This window comes from Cnephaeus nilssonii (genome assembly GCF_951640355.1).
Source record: "Cnephaeus nilssonii genome assembly, chromosome: 7".
Lineage (NCBI taxonomy): Eukaryota > Metazoa > Chordata > Mammalia > Chiroptera > Vespertilionidae > Cnephaeus > Cnephaeus nilssonii.
Window position 1 is genome coordinate 66717555 of NC_137078.1, and position 18194 is coordinate 66735748.

Sequence of the window (18194 nt, forward strand, 5' to 3'; positions counted from 1 at the left end):
TACGCTTGAAGTTGTCCCAGAGGCTCCTTACACTATCTTCATATTTTTGGATTCTTTTTTCTTTTTGCTTTTCCGGTTGGGTGTTTTTTTGCTTCTTTGTATTTCAAATCTTTGACTTGATTCTTGCGATCCTCTAGTCTGCTGTTGGATCTCTGTATATTATTTTTTATTTCAGTCAGTGTATGTTTAATTTCTAGTTGGTCCTTTTTCATATACTCGAGGGTCTCACTAAATTTATCAGCCTTTTCTAGAAAATTTTTGAAAAACCTTATAACCGTGGTTTTGAACTCTATGTCCATTTGTTTGTTTTCCTCCATTTCTTTCATTTGTGACCTGTTTCTTTGTCTCCACATTTTGGCTGCTTCCCTGAGTTGATAGAGTAGCCTCCGTACCTCTGCCTCCCGCAGCTCCTGTGAGTCTCAGTGTGCTTTTCTCTTTCCTTCTAGTTGTAAAATTTCCACTCAGCCAGCCTTCTTGTGGTTCTGGATGATGTCTGTTTTGTCTTTTAGTTGTAGTTTTGAAATTGTTGTGTGAGGCAGCAGATTAGGTGTTTACCTATGCCGCCATCTTGGTTTCCTCCCCAGAGTAGGTTCTTAATATGTTTTATTATTACTACATTGTCTATACATTTTACTGGATATTAAAAGAAGGCATGTGTCCTCCTCAAAGCCCTCCAGATAGTTAGAAAGAGAACAAGGCCTAGCACCCAGTTTTTCTTTCTTCCAGTTTCATTCCTCCACAGTCGCATGCTTCTACCTTCATCATTCCTAACAAGGACTTGGAAAAGCAAAGTAAGATCTTGTGATGGTCCAGGAACATTTCATTCAGTATACTGGGCATGTGTTTGAGACCATATTAAGAAACAAACTAATGCTTTCAGGCCCAACCCCAGAAATTCTAACTTAATTTTAAAAGTCTCCCAGGTGAATCTAAACCAGTGGTTCCCAAACTTTCAAGTGTATCTGAATCATTTGGATATGTCTTGTTAAACCCAGATTGCTGGGCTCACCCCCAGAGTTTCTGGTGCAGTAGATCTTGGGTGTGGCCCAAGAATTTGCATGTCTTATGAAGTTCCAGGTGATGCTGATATTGATATGCTGATAACCACTATACTAAACAAAGTGACCAGAGCAGATACTTGGGAACTCCCAGCCTTGCGTCTTTGCAGGCAAAGGACCAAGCCTTCTTGCCTAGCATAGAGTAAGTAGATCTTTAATGTTTGATAAACTGATAAATTGATAACAACATACAGGAAAGCTCACTAATCAAACAGTTGCCTAATCTGCCATTTTTGAAGCTCATGGGTTGAGGGGGGAGAAGTACTGCAAGGGGATCACAAATGTTCTCCCACTAAAGAAGTTGTTAGTGAGTACCAACTTGACATAGTAGGGCTGATTTCATCTCACTTAGCAGCTGCTACTATCCTAAAAGATGAGGAGAGCCCTGGAGGCCACCATCAATCTCCAGACCTCTGAAGGATGATGGACTAGATGAGGTCAGTGTGGCTTGAGGACAGAGCAAGGGCAGTGGAAGTAATGCAAGAAAGACCTTTTGAAGTTAGAGACACCCAACAGTGAATTGGGCTCTTGGGGAAATGATGTGTTCCCCATTACTGGAGGTGTGCAAGCAGAGACTGGATGTTTTAGTCTGCCACCTCTGGGGTTCTGTGGTTTGGGGCTATCCTGTTCCAGTTGTCACTAAGTCTGAAATCTACCTGGAACCCCAGCCACATTCTCTGTGCCCTCTTGTAACCCAGGACACAAGAGTTCCCTGTCCATGGAAGTGGGAGGAACGGCTAAGGAACATCATGAGAGTCTGTGTCTTCCCATAAGAACCCAAATCCTGAGAAATTTCCTTAAGCTTCTGTTTTTGCCTCCTGGATGCCCTCCCCAGTGTCTGGGATAGGTGCTCAACAAAGTTGCTGGTGGCTGTGCTGCTGGTAACCATGCTACTGGTGGTCAGGAGGCTCCTGGATGTATTAGAGGAGAGAAGCAGTGCATTCGGGAGAGGCAAATAGCACTAGCAAAAGGATGGCAGTGAGGATGAGTGAGGGGTAGGGGTCCCTCTGTGGAGGGAATGGGGTCCATGTACCAAACAATGGGAGGTAGGAGTATGCAAAGATAAGGTGAGGAAATACATTTAACAACAGGTAAAGGAATGTGGGTTTATCATGTCTGTTTAGCTGGGTCCAGGCTAGAATGCTGGGTAACTGCTAGGCTGGACGAGTCCGTTTGACAAAGGTTTCTCATTTTGGAGGCTGCTCCACTTCCCCTCATTATTCTCTTTCTCTCCCCCGTTGTAAGCTGTACCGTGAGTTCTATTCTGAGCCCTTAATGTTTTTTCCATTTCACTGAGAACAGTTTGCAAACCCTCGCTGGCTTGGCCTGAGTGGGGCTGGGCCCAGGGCTGGCTTGCCCGAGCTGGAGAAAGAAGGTGGCTCCCAGCAATAAGCAACCCACAGAATTGTGTCTGTTATTTAAGAAAAGTTTCTGGGTTTTTGGCTAATTGCAAAAATACATAATGGATGCTTTTCGCATCTGCTAGTTATTCTGGAACAGGCCTGCATCCAAGAGCAAACTTTAAACAAACAATAAGATTATAATGCTTAACTATTTCAATGTGTAAGAAAAAAGAAAGCCAAGGCCCCAAAAGTTACATTAACACACATGCACTCAGACAAGCAATCACACCAACAGATACATATGCATACAAACATATAGATGTACATTTTGGCTCACAATGCATGCTTGCATACTATCACCTAGTACATACATGTACACACAACTCACACACATATGTCCAATCATTGGCTCCACTATACATGCTCTCAGACACATACACAAATGTACATGTGTACACTCATACATATATACCCTTACACAATTGGGTAACACAACCACACAACCCCAGGCACATGCACTCTCACAGGTCATTTTTACTACAACGTCCTCCTGGGTGGGAGAGTGGTCCTCCCAGTCCTGAGGTAAATGAAGTACGCAAATCAGCTGGGCATTGTCTGTCTGGGTGGTATTAAGTGTAGTTACTCAGTCCGGCCACCAAGGGGCGCCCAGGATCCATCCTGCATGCACCTTCCGCTGCTTCTGCCAGCCAGTGGATTGTTTCTGCACACAGCATGCACCTTCCTGTCCCAAATCCCTGTGCAGAACTATGAGGCTCTTTGCGCCCAGCCCCAGCCATTTAGGATCCACTGCACTCATTCTCACCTTTTCTCTCTCCCAAACCACGGAAACAACCACAGCTCCCCAGCCTTCCTCCCTCCTAGCTGAATGCATACATCAGAGTCCCTGCTCAGTCCCAAGACTGCTCCTTGAAGAACTGAATCTGTCAGATCTTGATCATAATGTGGCCTCTTACAGAAAGCTTCTCTTTCGAGAGCAGCTGCCAACATCCCATCTATTTTTCAGTCTATTTCAGCACTTCCCAAAGATGGACTGCAAAAGTGAACAATGTGAAAAGTATTGAATGAACGCCCGGCCAGCATGGCTCAGTGGTTGAGCGTCGACCTATGAACCAGGAGGCCACGGTTGGATTCCCCGTCAGGGCATATGCCCGGGTTGTGGGCTCCATCCCAGTGTGGGGCGTGCAGGAGGCAGACGATCATTGGTTCTCTCTCATCATTGATGTTTCTCTTTCTCCCTCTCTGAAATCAATAAAAAATATATTTTAAAAAAGTATTGAATGAATGAGTTAATGCCCAGCTGAGCACTTTTCTCTGCCTTCCCCACCAACCCCAGCTGGAGAGGCCTCTCACCCCCTCAGCACCCAGCTTTTCCGTGTGTGATTCTGTGAAACAAATCCTGGCTTCAAAACACAAGCCAGGGCAGAAAGACCCAAGGTGGCACCAAGTCAGTCACTTTCAGCATTCCTGACAGGGAGCTACCCTAGGGATAGAGAACTCACCCCTCCCTGAGTAGTCCTCTTCCCTGGGTGGCTTGGACTTCTAGAAAGTTCCTCTCTACTCCTCCATAAACATTTTCAGAGCTCCTTCATGACTGGGGTGGTGGCAGGCTCTGAACAGACAAGAGTTCTGCCCTTCAACAAGCGAGCAGCCCGGCCAGGGCATTTAACCAGTTCATCATGGGACAGTACAGCCAGTACAAAGTGCAGGGGAGGGTGTGGCGAACTTGCCAGAGGAGTGAGGCGGGGAGTCGGGGAAACATTTACAGAGGGAGGGAGAGCTGAACAGGGAATGAATAAGGACAGTAATTACAGTTCTGTTTTTTGGATGTTTATTGTGTTCGTGACTGCTAATCCTCCTAGAGGAAAAATTCTAAGCCAGGTCTGCCCGTCTGCATTCTGGGAGCTTAACCACTAGGCCAAAACACCTCTTATGACATAAACAAAGTAAGAATTTGGGGGCAGACGGGGGGGGAGGGAGAGGGAGACATGCCAGGTGTATTAGTTTCCTATTGTATAACATCTTCTCAAACTTTGCAACTTTAAACAACATCCACATGTTAGTTACCTCACAGTTGTGTAGGTCAGAAGTCTGGGTTCTCTGCTCACAGCTCACAAAGTGAAATCAAGATATCAGCTGGGCCTGGCTCTCATCTCGAGGCTTAGGAAAGAATCCACTTCCAACCGCATCCGCACTGTTGGCAGAATTCGGGATTGCAGGACTGAGGGTCACGCTGCTGTGGTCCTGCTGCTGGGGTGGGAGGCCTGGTCTGCATCGGAGGAGAGGTGCCGTGCATTCCAGGCCTCGAGTGCCAGTGGGGCATTCTCACCATTAGAGGCTGGGCTCAGGTCCTTCTCCCGTGGCCCCTCCATTTCCCAGACAGCAAAGGCAGATTTAATCTTCCTCATTCTTGGAATCTCTGACTTCCTTTCCGTCACCAGCTGGACAATCAAGTCTTCTGTGCTTTGTTTATAGATGCACCTGAAAAGTTAGAAACGAATAAATTGTGTTTTTCATGCGATGGTGTTAGTATCATTCACTGCCGAGCTGGTAGGTACTAGATTGCATTTCCTTTCTTATACCATTTTTTCTTTTCCTCAGTTCCCAACTGCCTTGATCTTTCCCTCATGTTTATATTCCGTCTTTCTTTCACCCAGTCGCCCTCTCTCCCCAAAGATATCCTGCCACGGCCCTTGGTTCTACTCCAGTCTGGTCTGCTGGTGTCCAGCCTGCTGGACATCTGTCATCTTGACTTCCCTTCACAGCTTTCTGCCCGGGGTCCTTGCTTTTCTGAAATTAATGTTTTTCTCTTTCATCATTTATTTCCATGTTTGTCTAGAGCAGTGGTTGGCAAACTGCGGCTCGCAAGCTACATGCGGCTCTTTGGCCCCTTGAGTGTGGCTCTTCCACAAAATACTACAGCCTGGGCGAGACTATTTTGAAGAAGTGGCGTTAGAAGAAGTTTAAGTTTAAAAAATTTGGCTCTCAAAAGAAATTTCAATCGTTGTACTGTTGATATTTGGCTCTGTTGACTAATGAGTTTGCCGACCACTGGTCTAGAGGACACCCTCCAAGTAACCACCTAAGGAAGGGTTCATGGGCCGTAAATATTCTGGGTCCTTATATGTCTCCATGTGTCCTTGTTATATCCTTACTAGAGGCCTGGTGCATGAAATTCGTGCACTTGGGGTGGGGTGGGGGAGGGTCCCTCTCGCAGTCCGGGAGCCCTCAGGGGATGTCCGACTGATGGCTTAGGCTCGATCAGGGATTGGGCCTAAGCGGGCAGTTGGACATCCTTAGTGCTGCTGTGGACCAGGAGAAGCTCCCGCCACCGCTGCTGTGCTCGCTAGCGGTCAGCCTGGCTTTTGACTGAGTGGTGCTCCCCCTGTGGGAGTGCACTGACCACCAGGGGGCAGCTCCTGCATTGAGTGTCTGCCCCCTGGTGGTCAGTGCACGTCATAGCATGCCAGTCATTCTGCTGTTCGGTCTATTTGCATATTAGCCTTTTATATAGGACTAGTAGCCCATTTGCAGGAAGAATCCTGCAAGCGGACGCTGCGGCCACTGCGCTGCCGCTGCCGCCGCCTTTGCGGCTGCTGCGCCTGCACCCGCGCATGGCTGCTGCCCGCCCCGCTCCGTCACGCCCCACCCCGCCCAGGCTTTCCCTCTGGCAGCCACCTTGCTTTCCGCTTTTCCTCCCTCTTCCTTCTAAGTTGTCTTCAGTCTTCACTCCTCCCTCCCTCAGTGTATGCAAATTAACTGCCATCTTTGTTGGGTAATTTGCATACTCACCCTGATTGGCTGGTGGGCGTGGCTTGTGCGTGGCGAAGGTGCGGTCAATTTGCATATTACTATTTTATTAGGTAGGATAATGGATGTCGCAGCCTATGTGGAATTCTAGGTTGAAAACTGTTCTCTCAGCACTTTGAAGCATTTTTCCAGTGATTTCCAGCATCCAGTGCTGCTGCTGAATTCTGAAGGCATTCCAGTGATCATCCCTTTGTGACCTTTTTTCTTTATTTTCTTTTTTCTCCCCTCTGAAAGCTTTTAGATCTTTTCTTTATCCCTGTGTTAAAAAATGTCAGGATATTGTACTTGAGTGTGGGTCATTTTTTTTCATCCATTTTTAGGCACATATTGAACTCTTTTAATTAAAAGACTTTATGGATGTTCTTGTGTAACATTTAAATAAGTCTCCATTTTAAGCTGCTTTTGCTGGAATTTCCAGTTGTTGGGTTTTTAACTTCCTTTATGTCTCTCATCTTTCCTTATCTTTTTATTTCACTCTCTGAGAAATTTTCTTAACTTGAAAACATTCTATTATCTATTAATTTTTAATACATATTTATTTGTATATTTAAATATTTAAGAGCTCTCACTTGTTGTCTGGTTCTTTCTTTTTTCTTCATACCATCCAGGTTTTTTAAATTTCTGTGAGGATATTAATAGAATGTAAACAATTTTTTTAGTTCTTTTCTGTTTATTGGTTGTTGTTTTTTTTAATATGTTTTTATTGATTTCAGAGAGGAAGGGAGAGGGAGAGAGAGATAGAAACATCAATGAGAGAGAATCATCGATCAGCTGCTTCTTGCACATCCCCTACTGGAGATCAAGCTCACAACCCGGGCATGTGCCCTGACCAGGAATTGAACCGTGACCTCCTGGTTCATGGGTCGACACTCAACCACTGAACCATGCTGGCTGGGCTATTTTTTGTTTTGTTTTTGGGGTGTTTTTTTTTTTTTTTTTTGCATTATATTCATTTCCTTTGAGGTCATTTTATTTGTCTTACTCTCATTTGAGGCTTTCCTCAGATGTTTGGTGATCATTGTCCACTTGCATCCAAGAATAAAGAACTGAAAAGCTTGCTGATTGCCTCCTACATGGGCTGAGGAAACTGCAACCGAGGTACGTGCCCCTGACAGGTATGTGTCCTTGATCGGAATCGAATACGTGACCCTTTGGTCCGCAGGCTGATGCTCTAACCCCTGAGCAAAAGAGGCCAGGGCTTCTGGGCCTTTTAAAGTGGCCAGTGAGCTCAGTGGTTGGAGCGTCGGCCCCCACACTCAAGGGTGGTGTGTTCCTGGTCAAGGGAACACACCTGGGTTGCAGGTTTGATCTCCGGCCCCAAACCAGTCAGGATGCATGCAGGAAGCAACCAAATGATGTGTCTCTCTCACAATGATGTTTCTCTCTCTCTCTCTCTCTCTCTCTCTCTCTCTCTCTCTCTCTTTCTTCTCTTTTTTCTACTCATCTCCTCCTTCCCTCCCTCCCACTCTTTCTAAAAATCAATGGGAAAAATATCCTTGGGTGAGGAGTAACATACATACATACATACATACATACATACATAAATAAATAAAATGCTTAGTGCTTAAACACGCCCTGAAAGACCAGTGACCATGCTGTAGGACACACACAGGTATCCTGGTCAAGAGCCCTAGCTGAGCCCCCATGGGACATCCAGCATCAACTGCCACCTGTGTGTGAGTGAGCCATCCAGGACACTCCGCCCAGTCAAGCCTTTAGATGACTCCTGCCTCAGCCTGTCAGACTACAACCACGCAGGAGACCTTGAGTGAGCATCATCTAGTTGAGCCCAGTCAACCTACAGAATGGTGAGAGATAGTAACAATTGTTGTTTTATGATGCAGAATTTCGGGGGTGATTTGCTACATAGCAATAGACAATTGGAACAGTTGGCTTTCTTCCTCTAGCATGTTGCCTCAAGTTACAAGGTGGCTGCCTCCGCTCCAGGCATCATTGTAAACCACCACATCTAAAAGCAGAGTGAGGGAGTGAGTATGAAGCAAAGGTTTTCTCCTTAAGCGACTTGGAAGGGGAAGAAAATCTTACCCAGAAGTCCCCCAGGAGAACCCCCCATGTATTTCATTGGCCAGAACTGGGTCATGTAGTCTCTCCTAACCACTAGAGAGGCTGGGTGCACTCTCTTTAGTGAGAGGTGAGCAAAAGAAAAGGAGGCTGGGGATGACTGTTGGGTGGCCAACCCACACATCTGTTATACTTGTGATGTGGTGGCTGTTCTACGAGAAAGAGGATCAGGTGGGAAAATGACCCCATGCTAAAGAAGGAGCCTTCACTGCTCCTTCCAGAAGCGAAGCGGCCTCAGTGGGAACAACTTTATTGAAAGCTCCCTCTTTCAACAGGAAGCATAGTATAATGGCTGGAGTCTTGCTCGGGGAGGCAGAACCTGGCACTACTGCTTGCTAGTGATGCAATATTGGCTGGTCAGTTCCCCATTCTGTGCCTCAGTTCCATAATCTGTACAATGAAAGGGTTCCTTCCAGCTCCTTCAGGCGAGGAGAAGCCAGGGAGGAAGGGAGGTGCTGGATGCTTAGTGTGCATAGAGGCTGTGCGGTGCCCAAGTCAAGCTCAACAGAGCCTGCCTCTAGCCACAGATGTTGGGATTTGCCAAACAAACCCTAATCACTTAATGAGAAATGAAAATAGTGTCTGGTTCCTCCACTTAATTGCCTCTTTGAAAACAACATATAGTAATCACCATAATCGCCTCATAAAAACCAGAGAATTTGATGACTGACACGCCTCATTTCTGGGAGGAATTAGAGGCAAAATTAAAGTGAGGAATTCTTGGCCTTCCTTGGCCTTGGCTCCCTGGAATCCAGGACTTTGCCCACAGAGAGCCTGCCACCCTGGACAGCCTGCTGGCCCCAGCCAAATAATGCTCCGCTGCCAATGTTTCCTAGCAGGCCTGCTGCCTGGGCCTCTTCTATCTTTCGTACTGCCTACGGAGGTAGACCAGATGGATCAGGAAGGCCTGCCGTCCCTGAGGCTTGGATGGAGGACCTGCAGGAGAACACAAGAACCTTGTGAGTCCACTTGCAACACTGAGCTAAAAGTACAGACGGAGACTGTAGCTCATAGTTTCTCCATCTAGTCTTTGTTTGTTGTTAGTCCCCACCTGAGGATATTTTCCCATTGATTTTTAGAGAGAGGGGAAGGGAGGGGGAGAGACAGAGAGAGAAACAGCAATGTGAGAGAGGCACATACACCTGCACCCTGACTAGGACTGGAGATCCAGCCTATAACTGAGGTAGCTTGACTGGAACTGAACCCCGACCCTTCAGTCTGCGGGCTGACGCTCTATCCACTGAGCCAAACCGGCTCGTGCTGAAGCCATCTAGTCGTGACCTACAAGAGGCGTTCTGACCTCTGGAACACTTACTAAGATACCCTGACAACAGAAAGGTTCACTCGGCTCATCAGACATCTGTCCCCTTTTACTTCCTCATAAGCACTCAGAATCACTGAGTGTCAAGGTTAGAAGTGTCCTCTGGGTTTGCCTCTCCAGCTCTCACCTGGATAGTGATTCTTGTCTCTTTCCTCTCATTCTTCTCTACTCATTCATTCAAAAATATTCCTTAAACCAATAATGTGTGTCAGAAACATCAATTCTTACCACAGTAGCCAAAATGGTTCTTTTCAAACCTAAATCAGATCAAGTTACTCCCTGTCACACTCCAGTGGCCTCCCAAATCAGAGGGAGGGCCAAGTTCCTCCACTAGCCTGCCGGCTCTGTGCCCTGCCCTCTGCTCACTCTGCCCCAGCCACACCGGCCTCCCTGCTGTTCCCACAAAATGCCAGGAACCCTCCTGCCTCAGCCCTTTTGTACTTGCTGTTCCCTCTGCCTGGAATGCCCTTCCCCGTGGACCCAAATGGTTCCCTTCCTTCCTTCTTAGCCCTACCTGACCTCTATATAAAATTGTGCCCCAACCCTCTCTATTATACTCCTCTGTTTGTTTGTTTGTCATACTTATTACTTTCAAAGATGATAAAATTTTCTTATTGCCTGTCTTTCTACACTAGGAGGTAAGTAAGCTCCAAAGGGCAGGAATTTCTGTCATACTTACTCTGTTTGTATCCCTAATACCTCCTAGTGCCTGTCAGATAGTGGGAACTCAGTAAATACTTGAGTGAATAAATAAACATGGACAGAGCAGTGAAACAGTCACCTGCAGGACTGAGAACCGCACTGTGATAAACGCCGGAGGGAAAGTACAGGTATAACGAGGACGCTCTGACTGTGGAGCCTGGGAGAGCTGATGGAGAGGATGGCACATGTGGGGTGATGAGGGTTTGGGGCCATGAAGCTCGGGGAGGAAAAGGTGCTGGAGAAGCTCAAGTTGCCACCCCTAGATCCTCTACAGGCAGCGGGACCCCATGACAAGAAGGCTGCTGTCTGCCCACCGGTTTCAAGTTCTGGCTCTGCCACTTCCCAGCCATTCACCCTGGGGCAAGCTGCCTCAGTGCTGCAGTACCTGTTTCCTCCTCTAGGAGGCGGAGAAGGGACAGGCAGCTCTTAGGCTACTGGGAGAAACAGATGAAATGTTTGTCAGAGCTGGACCCTGAGGGACTCAGTAAGTGCCAGTTAAGGCCCTGCTCCGTTCTCTTTTGTCAAACCTCTTAACATCCAGCCTCTTTTCATCTGGCCCCGCATGAGCCTTGGGGAGTGGTGTGAGGAATGGGGGGGGGGGAGCGGGGGGGCGGCGAGGGGAGAAGGGGGATTGGGGGGGACACTAATCAACCTGAATGTAAAACCCGGGGGATGAGGAGAACCTCCCTGTCTCTCTCTCTGCCTCTTTGTCCTTTCTCTTCCCAGACCGGCTTTCTCTGCTCCTCTGATCAGGTCGGGGAAGATATGAGTGCTCACAGTGCCTGACAGGTCCTGAAAAGAATTCCTCAGTCCCCAAGGGAAGGGGATTGGCCCAACTGGAGCAGGTGTCCTACTCTGACCCAGTCAGCTTTGGGAAGAGGAGTGGGGTCATATAGTGTTCACATGGCTGCCAGTTGCTTTTCTGAGGGTCATTCCCTATAGTCATGGGGGTTGGGAGCTGTTCTGAGAGAAGAGAAATTGTCCTGAGCAAGCAGGTACCCCAAAGATGCCTCTTCCATATCTATAATGTCATGTGGCTAACTGCTCTTGAATTCCAGTCCCAGGCTATCCTACTCTGACCTCAGGCAAGTCCCACTCCTCCCGGGACTGCAGTGTCTTCATTTGTGCACAGAGGAAAGTGGGACTAAATGTTCTGCTGGGACTTTGGGGCAGTTACTTGCCCTCTTTGAGCCTCAGGTTTAGTCATTTAAAATGGGAGTAATGTTATCCACCGCATAGAGTTATTGTAAGAAAAAATCTAACATGGCTGGGATACAGAGATGCTCAAGAAATGCTAGTGACTTCAGTAGATTTAAATTGGGGTGGCTTCCCAGCTCACAACGATTTCCCTGAGTTATGGCTGGGAAGAGAAAGTGGGCAAAGGGTATCTCAGGCAGAAGAACCTACCTTTGTAAGAGTCACTTACAATGTGTTGGGAAGAATTGTTCCTCCTCTAATCGGGAACTGCCATCCTCCGACAGTGACATGTCCAGGGTGAGCATGGATCCCTCAAAGTGCTTCTCTGAAGCTTTTTTCTAACTGCAGCTCTTTTGTCTCCCTCTGCAGAACTGTAAGGATGGGAGCATGAAGCTCCCAACAGCCAGGCTCCCAACCTTGTGGAGAAAGTGGTCTGTGAAAGTGACTCTGATATGAAGAGGATGTATGAATACTTGGTTCCAGATATTGCTAAATCCAATTTCATCTTAGCCATGATTTATGAGCCAACATCCCTGCTCATTTTTCTTGTTAGTTTGAGTTGGTATTCTGTCACTTGCAACCAATGACTCCTGATAATACATCCTCCCTTCTCTCACCAAGCCTCTGCAACCTGTCTCCTTCATCTCTGATGCTTTATTACCATAGTCATCAATTTATTCATTCTATCAATTAGTTAGTCAGCACCCATTGGGCAGTTAGTCTGTTCCTGGTCCTAGGTTGGACACTGGGATTCTTGCTCAAGAAAGAATTCCCTTTCCCATGTCTCAAGACTCACAGAGTTAAGCAGGGGAAGGAACTAAGCACACATTCAGTACTGAGGGTGGTAAATGGCTGTGACTAAGAGAAGTACCGGAGTGGTGGGAAGTCAGAGAAGGTGTATCCCTGTTTGGAAGGCTTCCTGAAGGAGGTGGCCTGAGGAGAGTTTTTCAGATGGGAGCGGGTGTGGAGAGTGGACAAAGGGTATTTCAGGCAGAAGAACCTACCTTTGTAAGGGACCAAAAGAGAATGAGAGAAAGCAGCAGCCTGGAGCCAGAGGAGAGGAGACACAAGAGCTGAACTTTTTTGTATTTTCCACCCATGTAACTTCTGGGGGGAGAAAGCACTCATTTTTTAAGCTTGGAAAGTCCACAGGGTGGAGTTTTGAACAGGGATGAAAAGAAGTGACTCTTGACCACAGTAAAGTACTGGAGCGAATGATTCTTCCCCAGTAGGTTGCCCATGGTCCTCAGTCCCACCAGAGAAGCCATGCTCGCAGCCGCATCCAGCAGCTGGCCCTCTGTCTGTTGGACCCATCTAAAAATAGGAAGGCCGGGAGTCTAACACCAAGCAGACAGCGGAGAAGCAGCCCAGGCAGCCCGGGAGGAGCGTAAATATCCCCCCTCGTAGGAAACATACTCTTTACATTCTGAGCAAAGGCTGTTCACAATGCACCCTGGAGAAAATATGCAGTTATTGCCCCCAAACATGCCAAAGCCCTACTAATGACTGCACGCCTGCTCTGAAGGCTTAAACCATTCCAGATGCTGCTGCTTGCCTCCGGGAGAGCTCTCCCTTCTTCCCGCCCGCCCGCCCGAGGAGTTCTGGACTCTTCGACCTGCCCAAGTCTCCCTCTTAACCCCTCCCCTGTCATCCCCACCCTGAGACTCATCCAAGGTTGTGACAGGACATAAATTGAACATTTGTGGGAGGCGACTGTTCCTAAAGAATGAGAACATCTTCTCCCGGTTCTCTAAGGGAGAAAGTGAAGCCGGAGTTGGTCAAGATGATTGCCCGGGTCACCCAGCCAGATGACCTTGCCCAGAGCGTATTCCCTGGTCCCTGCTTGGGGAACTTCTCAGATGGGAACTCATGTTTCCTACTATGGAAATACGTGGTCATTTCTAACCACCCCTCTACTTCTTTGGGGACTCCTGTGCCTGGATCCACAAGCGATGAGTCCCAGGCCTGGCCCTCAAGGAGCTGAGAGCCCGGTGAGGAGGCAGACACCTAAGAGCGGTTTATACAAAGCAAAGAGGGGAGTGCTCTGAAGAAGCTGCCCTGTTCAGTGGCCTCAGTCTGAGCTGCCAGACTCCTCTCTCCTCTCTTTGCAGCAGACATTGCTGAGGGTCCTTTTCCTCCTTCCTAAGGGGACCCATTTTTCCAGTATCCACTCTCTTCCAAACAGCAATCTGCGTGACGGGAAAGTGACCCATCCCAGTTCCTGGAGTAAGTAGGTTCTGTTTAGTCCTGGTCAAACTGGTAATACTTTCCTCCTTGCCAGTGATTGGTTTAGGAACAACAAAGTGACCCAATTCTGGCCAATGAGAGCTTTCCTAAGAAATGTAGGCATAGAAAGAGACACCTGTCTTCTGGCTACTGGGAACTCAGGTGTTGTAGTTCCGGGTGCTGAAGTACCTTGTCACCAGCACGAAGATAAAGCCAACCCATGAGGGACAGCACAGTCAGGAGAATCACTGCAAAAGGGAGCCAGAGCCCCAACCACATCCTGCCTCTGACCTACTTGTCAAGGAGAAAATACATTTCCCTACATCCTAACTCATTTTGAGTTGAGGTTTTCTGTTACTTGAAGCCAAAAACAGCCTGAATGGTAAGACCCTTCTGGTCCATCGTCCACCTTGCAAACGCAGTGGTTATTACACAACAGGGCTCTTATCACATCACTTCCTGACTCCATCCACCAATAACCCGTTTTAGCAGTTAGGGTAAAGGCTTTGTTCAATGTCTCCTGTCCCTCAAGGGCACCAACACCTTCCTAGACAAATGCCAGCCCCTGAGAACAGGGTCCTTGGTCTTCATCGCTGGTCCCTGGTGCTGAGCAGAGAGTAACTGCCACAAAGCAGGTACTTAGAAATACTGCGGAATACATGCAAAGAACAAGGAGCGAGGGGGCCAAGCCCTCCACTCCACTCTGGCTTTGCACTGACTTGCTTGGGGACTTTAGGCGAGTCACTCCCCTTTCTGGACCTTAATCTCCCAAACTGTAAGAAGGCATATTGGACTAGAGCAGTAGCTGAAGAATGGGATTGAAAATCTCTCTAAGCTGCTCTGGACAGTATTTGCACTTTTGGTTAATCCACTAATGGCTTAAAAACAAAACCCACCGCGAAGTTTTGAAATGTGGGCACTTAACAATCACAGCAGCGTCAACAACCATTCGAAATCCATTCATACTTGTGTGTGAGAGAGACACATTGTGCATCCTTTTTACAGACAGCCCTGGGTGCCACGTGGTTTCCAGATGTCTGGCTTTCGCTAAGGGGCCCGTCGGTTGGGATTCACTGACCTAGATCATCTCAGGGTTCTGCAGGCACAAGGGGCTCATGTATCTAATAATGGCCACAGGAGTTGTACAACTTGCTCAAGATCACACGACAAATGAGTGGGGTTCCAGTGCACTCTCCTCAGCCTGGGCTCCCTTGGCTCAGCCAGCCTGGCTGACAGCGCCTCCCCCCCCCCCCCCGCCCCCCCCCCCCAGCCTCCCTGGAAATAAGAAGCAGGGAGGCCCAACAGCCCTGAGATTGCCTGGAGTGCAGGCAGAGGTAGATGGCAGAATGCAGTACGCTGACAGCCCCAAATGACACAGAACATACTTCAGATGCTGTTATGTGGTTTAGGAGCGGCTGGAATTACACCCTCAGGGCTGAGCCAACATTGTCTGAGTCTGGGCCCTGCTAAGGCAAGGACCGCACGGTGGGGGTCTCAGCTCTGGGCCGCAAAGCTGAGCAGAGAGGCAGCAAGGGCAGGAGGCAGATTCCTAGCTGGAAATCAGGCACAGGCTCCTTTTGTCTTTCCAGACACATGTGGGCATTCGTTAGCTTGTTCGTTCATTCATTAATTTATTCATTTATTCATTCAGCAAGGTAGTCAGTCCCTCAAGAGATGCTCAGAAGTGTGCAGCTCTGCAGCCTGGCTTAGGGCCCAAGGATGAACTGGGCACAGAGGGAGGCAAACGAGAGCATGTGCTGAAATCTCTCGGTACCTTCGGGCCTTTTGCCTGGGGAAGGAGAAAGAAAGGAGAAATTGGGAAATGTTTTCTAAAGAATGAAGTGATTATTTTCTGTGAGCAGTTCTCAAAGGATAAGGAGGAGCACACCAGCAGCTCAGGGGAGACTGGAGTTCCTGGCAGAGAGGGGGTGGGAGAAGGGTGAATACCTTCTCTGCATCTAAACAGGAAAACCCTCAGGGTTTTGTTCACTTGTTATTTGTTTGACAATGTGGAGGTGCAATCTCTCAGAGGGACAGATGGACTTCTTGTTACTGTAGATCTTAGGGGATCAAGGGGCTGGTAGGAAAAAAAGATGAGATTGTATTTGTATGGGAAGCTGGCAAAGTGGGTTGTGCTCACTTGGGTTAGCAAAGGCTCAGAGTTGGGGAGGACCTGGCCTTTGGCTAAAAGTAGCTCCTTATAGACCCTGTGTGTTTCAGGGAAGCGGGGTACCTTGGGGGTGGTGAGAAATGAGGCAGGAGGGCCTGCAGGTCAGGTCGTGTGGCGCCTGCCAGCCCTGTTAATGACTCGGTCTGACTCCTGAGGTAATGGGGAGCCACTGAAGATGTTTAAGTAGCTGCTGAGTAGAGAAGGAATCAGAGGGGGAGGCCACAAGCCCAGCCAGGTGGTGGCTGCAATTGGCTGTGTGAGTATGGATATTGGCCTGAATAAGGACCGAGACAGGGAACATGAGAAGAGAATGGATTTGAGAGAAACTTCTGAGAACGGACAGGTCTTGGTGACTGGAGGTGGTCGAGAGAGAAAGGAGTAGAGAATGATGACCAGTTCTTAGACTTGTGACACACTCGATGTTTAAGCCCTTCTCTGAGATGGCTGGCTGGAGGTTCTCTCTCTGTTCTGCCTGGAGTGAATGGGAACGAAGAGTCTAGTGTGCCCCCCGACCAGAGCTTCGGTTCACCCCTCATCACATGCTCAGCCTCCCCTCGGCTCCCTGAGCCTCCAGCCTCTTCCCTGTCTGGCCTATCCGCTGCCACACTGATCTGAACAAGGGATGTGATCGTCTCGTTCCCCTGCTGAAGAGCTTTCAAAGTCTCCCTGTTGTCTCTAGAAAGATCTGAGCTCCTTAGGTTGGTAAATAAAGTCAGCTACAAACTGACTCTAGTTGTGGGGGTAAGAGGGAGGGGTCCTGCAGTAGCCCTCAGGGTCCCTGGGTGGCAGGGGCTGGGGTGGGGGTGTCTCTGAGATTTCTTTTGTTTCCTGAGCCCCTTCTGCAGCTGTTGGGCTATGGGATAAGTGGACGTTGTGATGGGGGCTTTTAGAAATAAGTGATTATGGAGCAGTCTCAAACCAGAGGTGTCTGAGGAATATTCCAGAAAGCCTTATGGGGTCTGGCAACAGCTCAGGCTGGCCCCTTAGACCCTTGTTGGGTTAACATAGCTCTTTCTCCCCAGCACTCTGGAGGGGAAATCATAGGGCCTTCCTAGAGGGGCTGCAAATCTCAGGGTAAAGACCTGAACCGACTTTCAGCCTAAGCCCCTTCTCCCAGACACTGGTTGGGAGGCTCTGGCTTCCACCCTCTGCTCCTTGCCTGGAAGTGCATCTTGGCTGTGGTGCCTCGGTTCAGGTGGGGCTGGGGCAGGGAGCCTTGGGGGCTAATTCTAACAGCTTTGCACACAATGGGAATTTCCACTCCTATCTAGGGAGCCATCAAGGCCATGTGCCCTGACCTGGGCCTTTGGCCTCCAAAGGGCAGTGGGAAGGCCAGCCCCAGGGCCAATCCCTGGCCATTAATCCCTCCTGCCAGTCCGAATATTCACCCAGCATGGCCAGACAAAGGACTGCCCAGCCCAGCCACTGTGTTCCTCCCGCCCCAGGGGCTCCACTCAGACACTGGGCCGCCTGGAATCCAGGCCCATGAGAAAGGGGCTGCCTTCACTGGCCATCTTATGCCCGGATGCTCAGCCACATCCCGTCCGGCCCAGGGCCTGTGAAAAGAGGGCCCAGCCACGCTGAAAACACGGATTAGCCCTTGGGCTACCCCAACACTGGCCCAATGGAGGGGGCCATGCAGGCACAGAGAGCTGATAAGTCTGGGTTCTCACCCCTCTGGCCCAGCTCCCTGCCCCCACCCTCCCCAGGATTAGCGCAGTCAACCGCACATTCAGTACCATTTATTGAACATATACTATGTCCCAGGTTCTGCACATGAATCAGAAAATGGAAAGTACAAGAAACTGCAGTTTGCCATGGGAGATAGTAAGAGCCACCCCCCTCCCACATTTGGAGTTGTGAGACAGGCTGTGGCAGGGAGCTTCAGATGGGACTGGATTCAGACCTAGGGAAGGTGGGAAAGATGGTAGCTCTTGGTCTATTCCCGAGTCTAACGGCATCATTATGCTACACCTGGTTGAAAAACCCAGGCTGGGCAATGACTTCTCTGGCTCTGCCTCTCTCCTTCCCCTCCTGGTTTAATTCTGGATCTCCTGTTACCAAGTGCCAGTGTGGGCCAGGCCCTTTCATACACGTCTCATTTAAATCTCATAATAATGCTGAGGGTTTGTTATTGTCCCGCCTGAGGCTCCAATGAGCAACTGGCCCCAGGTCACTCAGCTCTGGGAGCAGGATCCCATTGCTGCAGTTGCTTGTCTGCCTGCTTTGGCGAGCTGTTTGTGTGACAGCACTGTCTTGTGTTTTGT

The 18194-nt window shown here is 48.8% G+C and overlaps 1 protein-coding gene across 2 annotated transcripts in view; it reads right to left on the bottom strand.

The window, feature by feature from the left end:
• Positions 1-18194, bottom strand: part of LOC307103285 (uncharacterized protein) — a 37149-nt gene continuing 18955 nt past the window's right edge. Inside the window, exons 3-4 of one of the 2 annotated variants that reach the window (XM_079777487.1) lie at positions 4749-4900; positions 1-4613 (exon numbers count right to left, since the gene is read on the bottom strand). In XM_079777487.1, the coding sequence (XP_079633613.1) occupies positions 4552-4613; positions 4749-4900 (214 nt within the window). In that variant the 3' untranslated portion in view covers positions 1-4551. Of the gene's footprint in view, positions 4901-18194 lie in introns of both variants that reach the window. The other variant, XR_013813801.1, reaches the window with a different exon arrangement.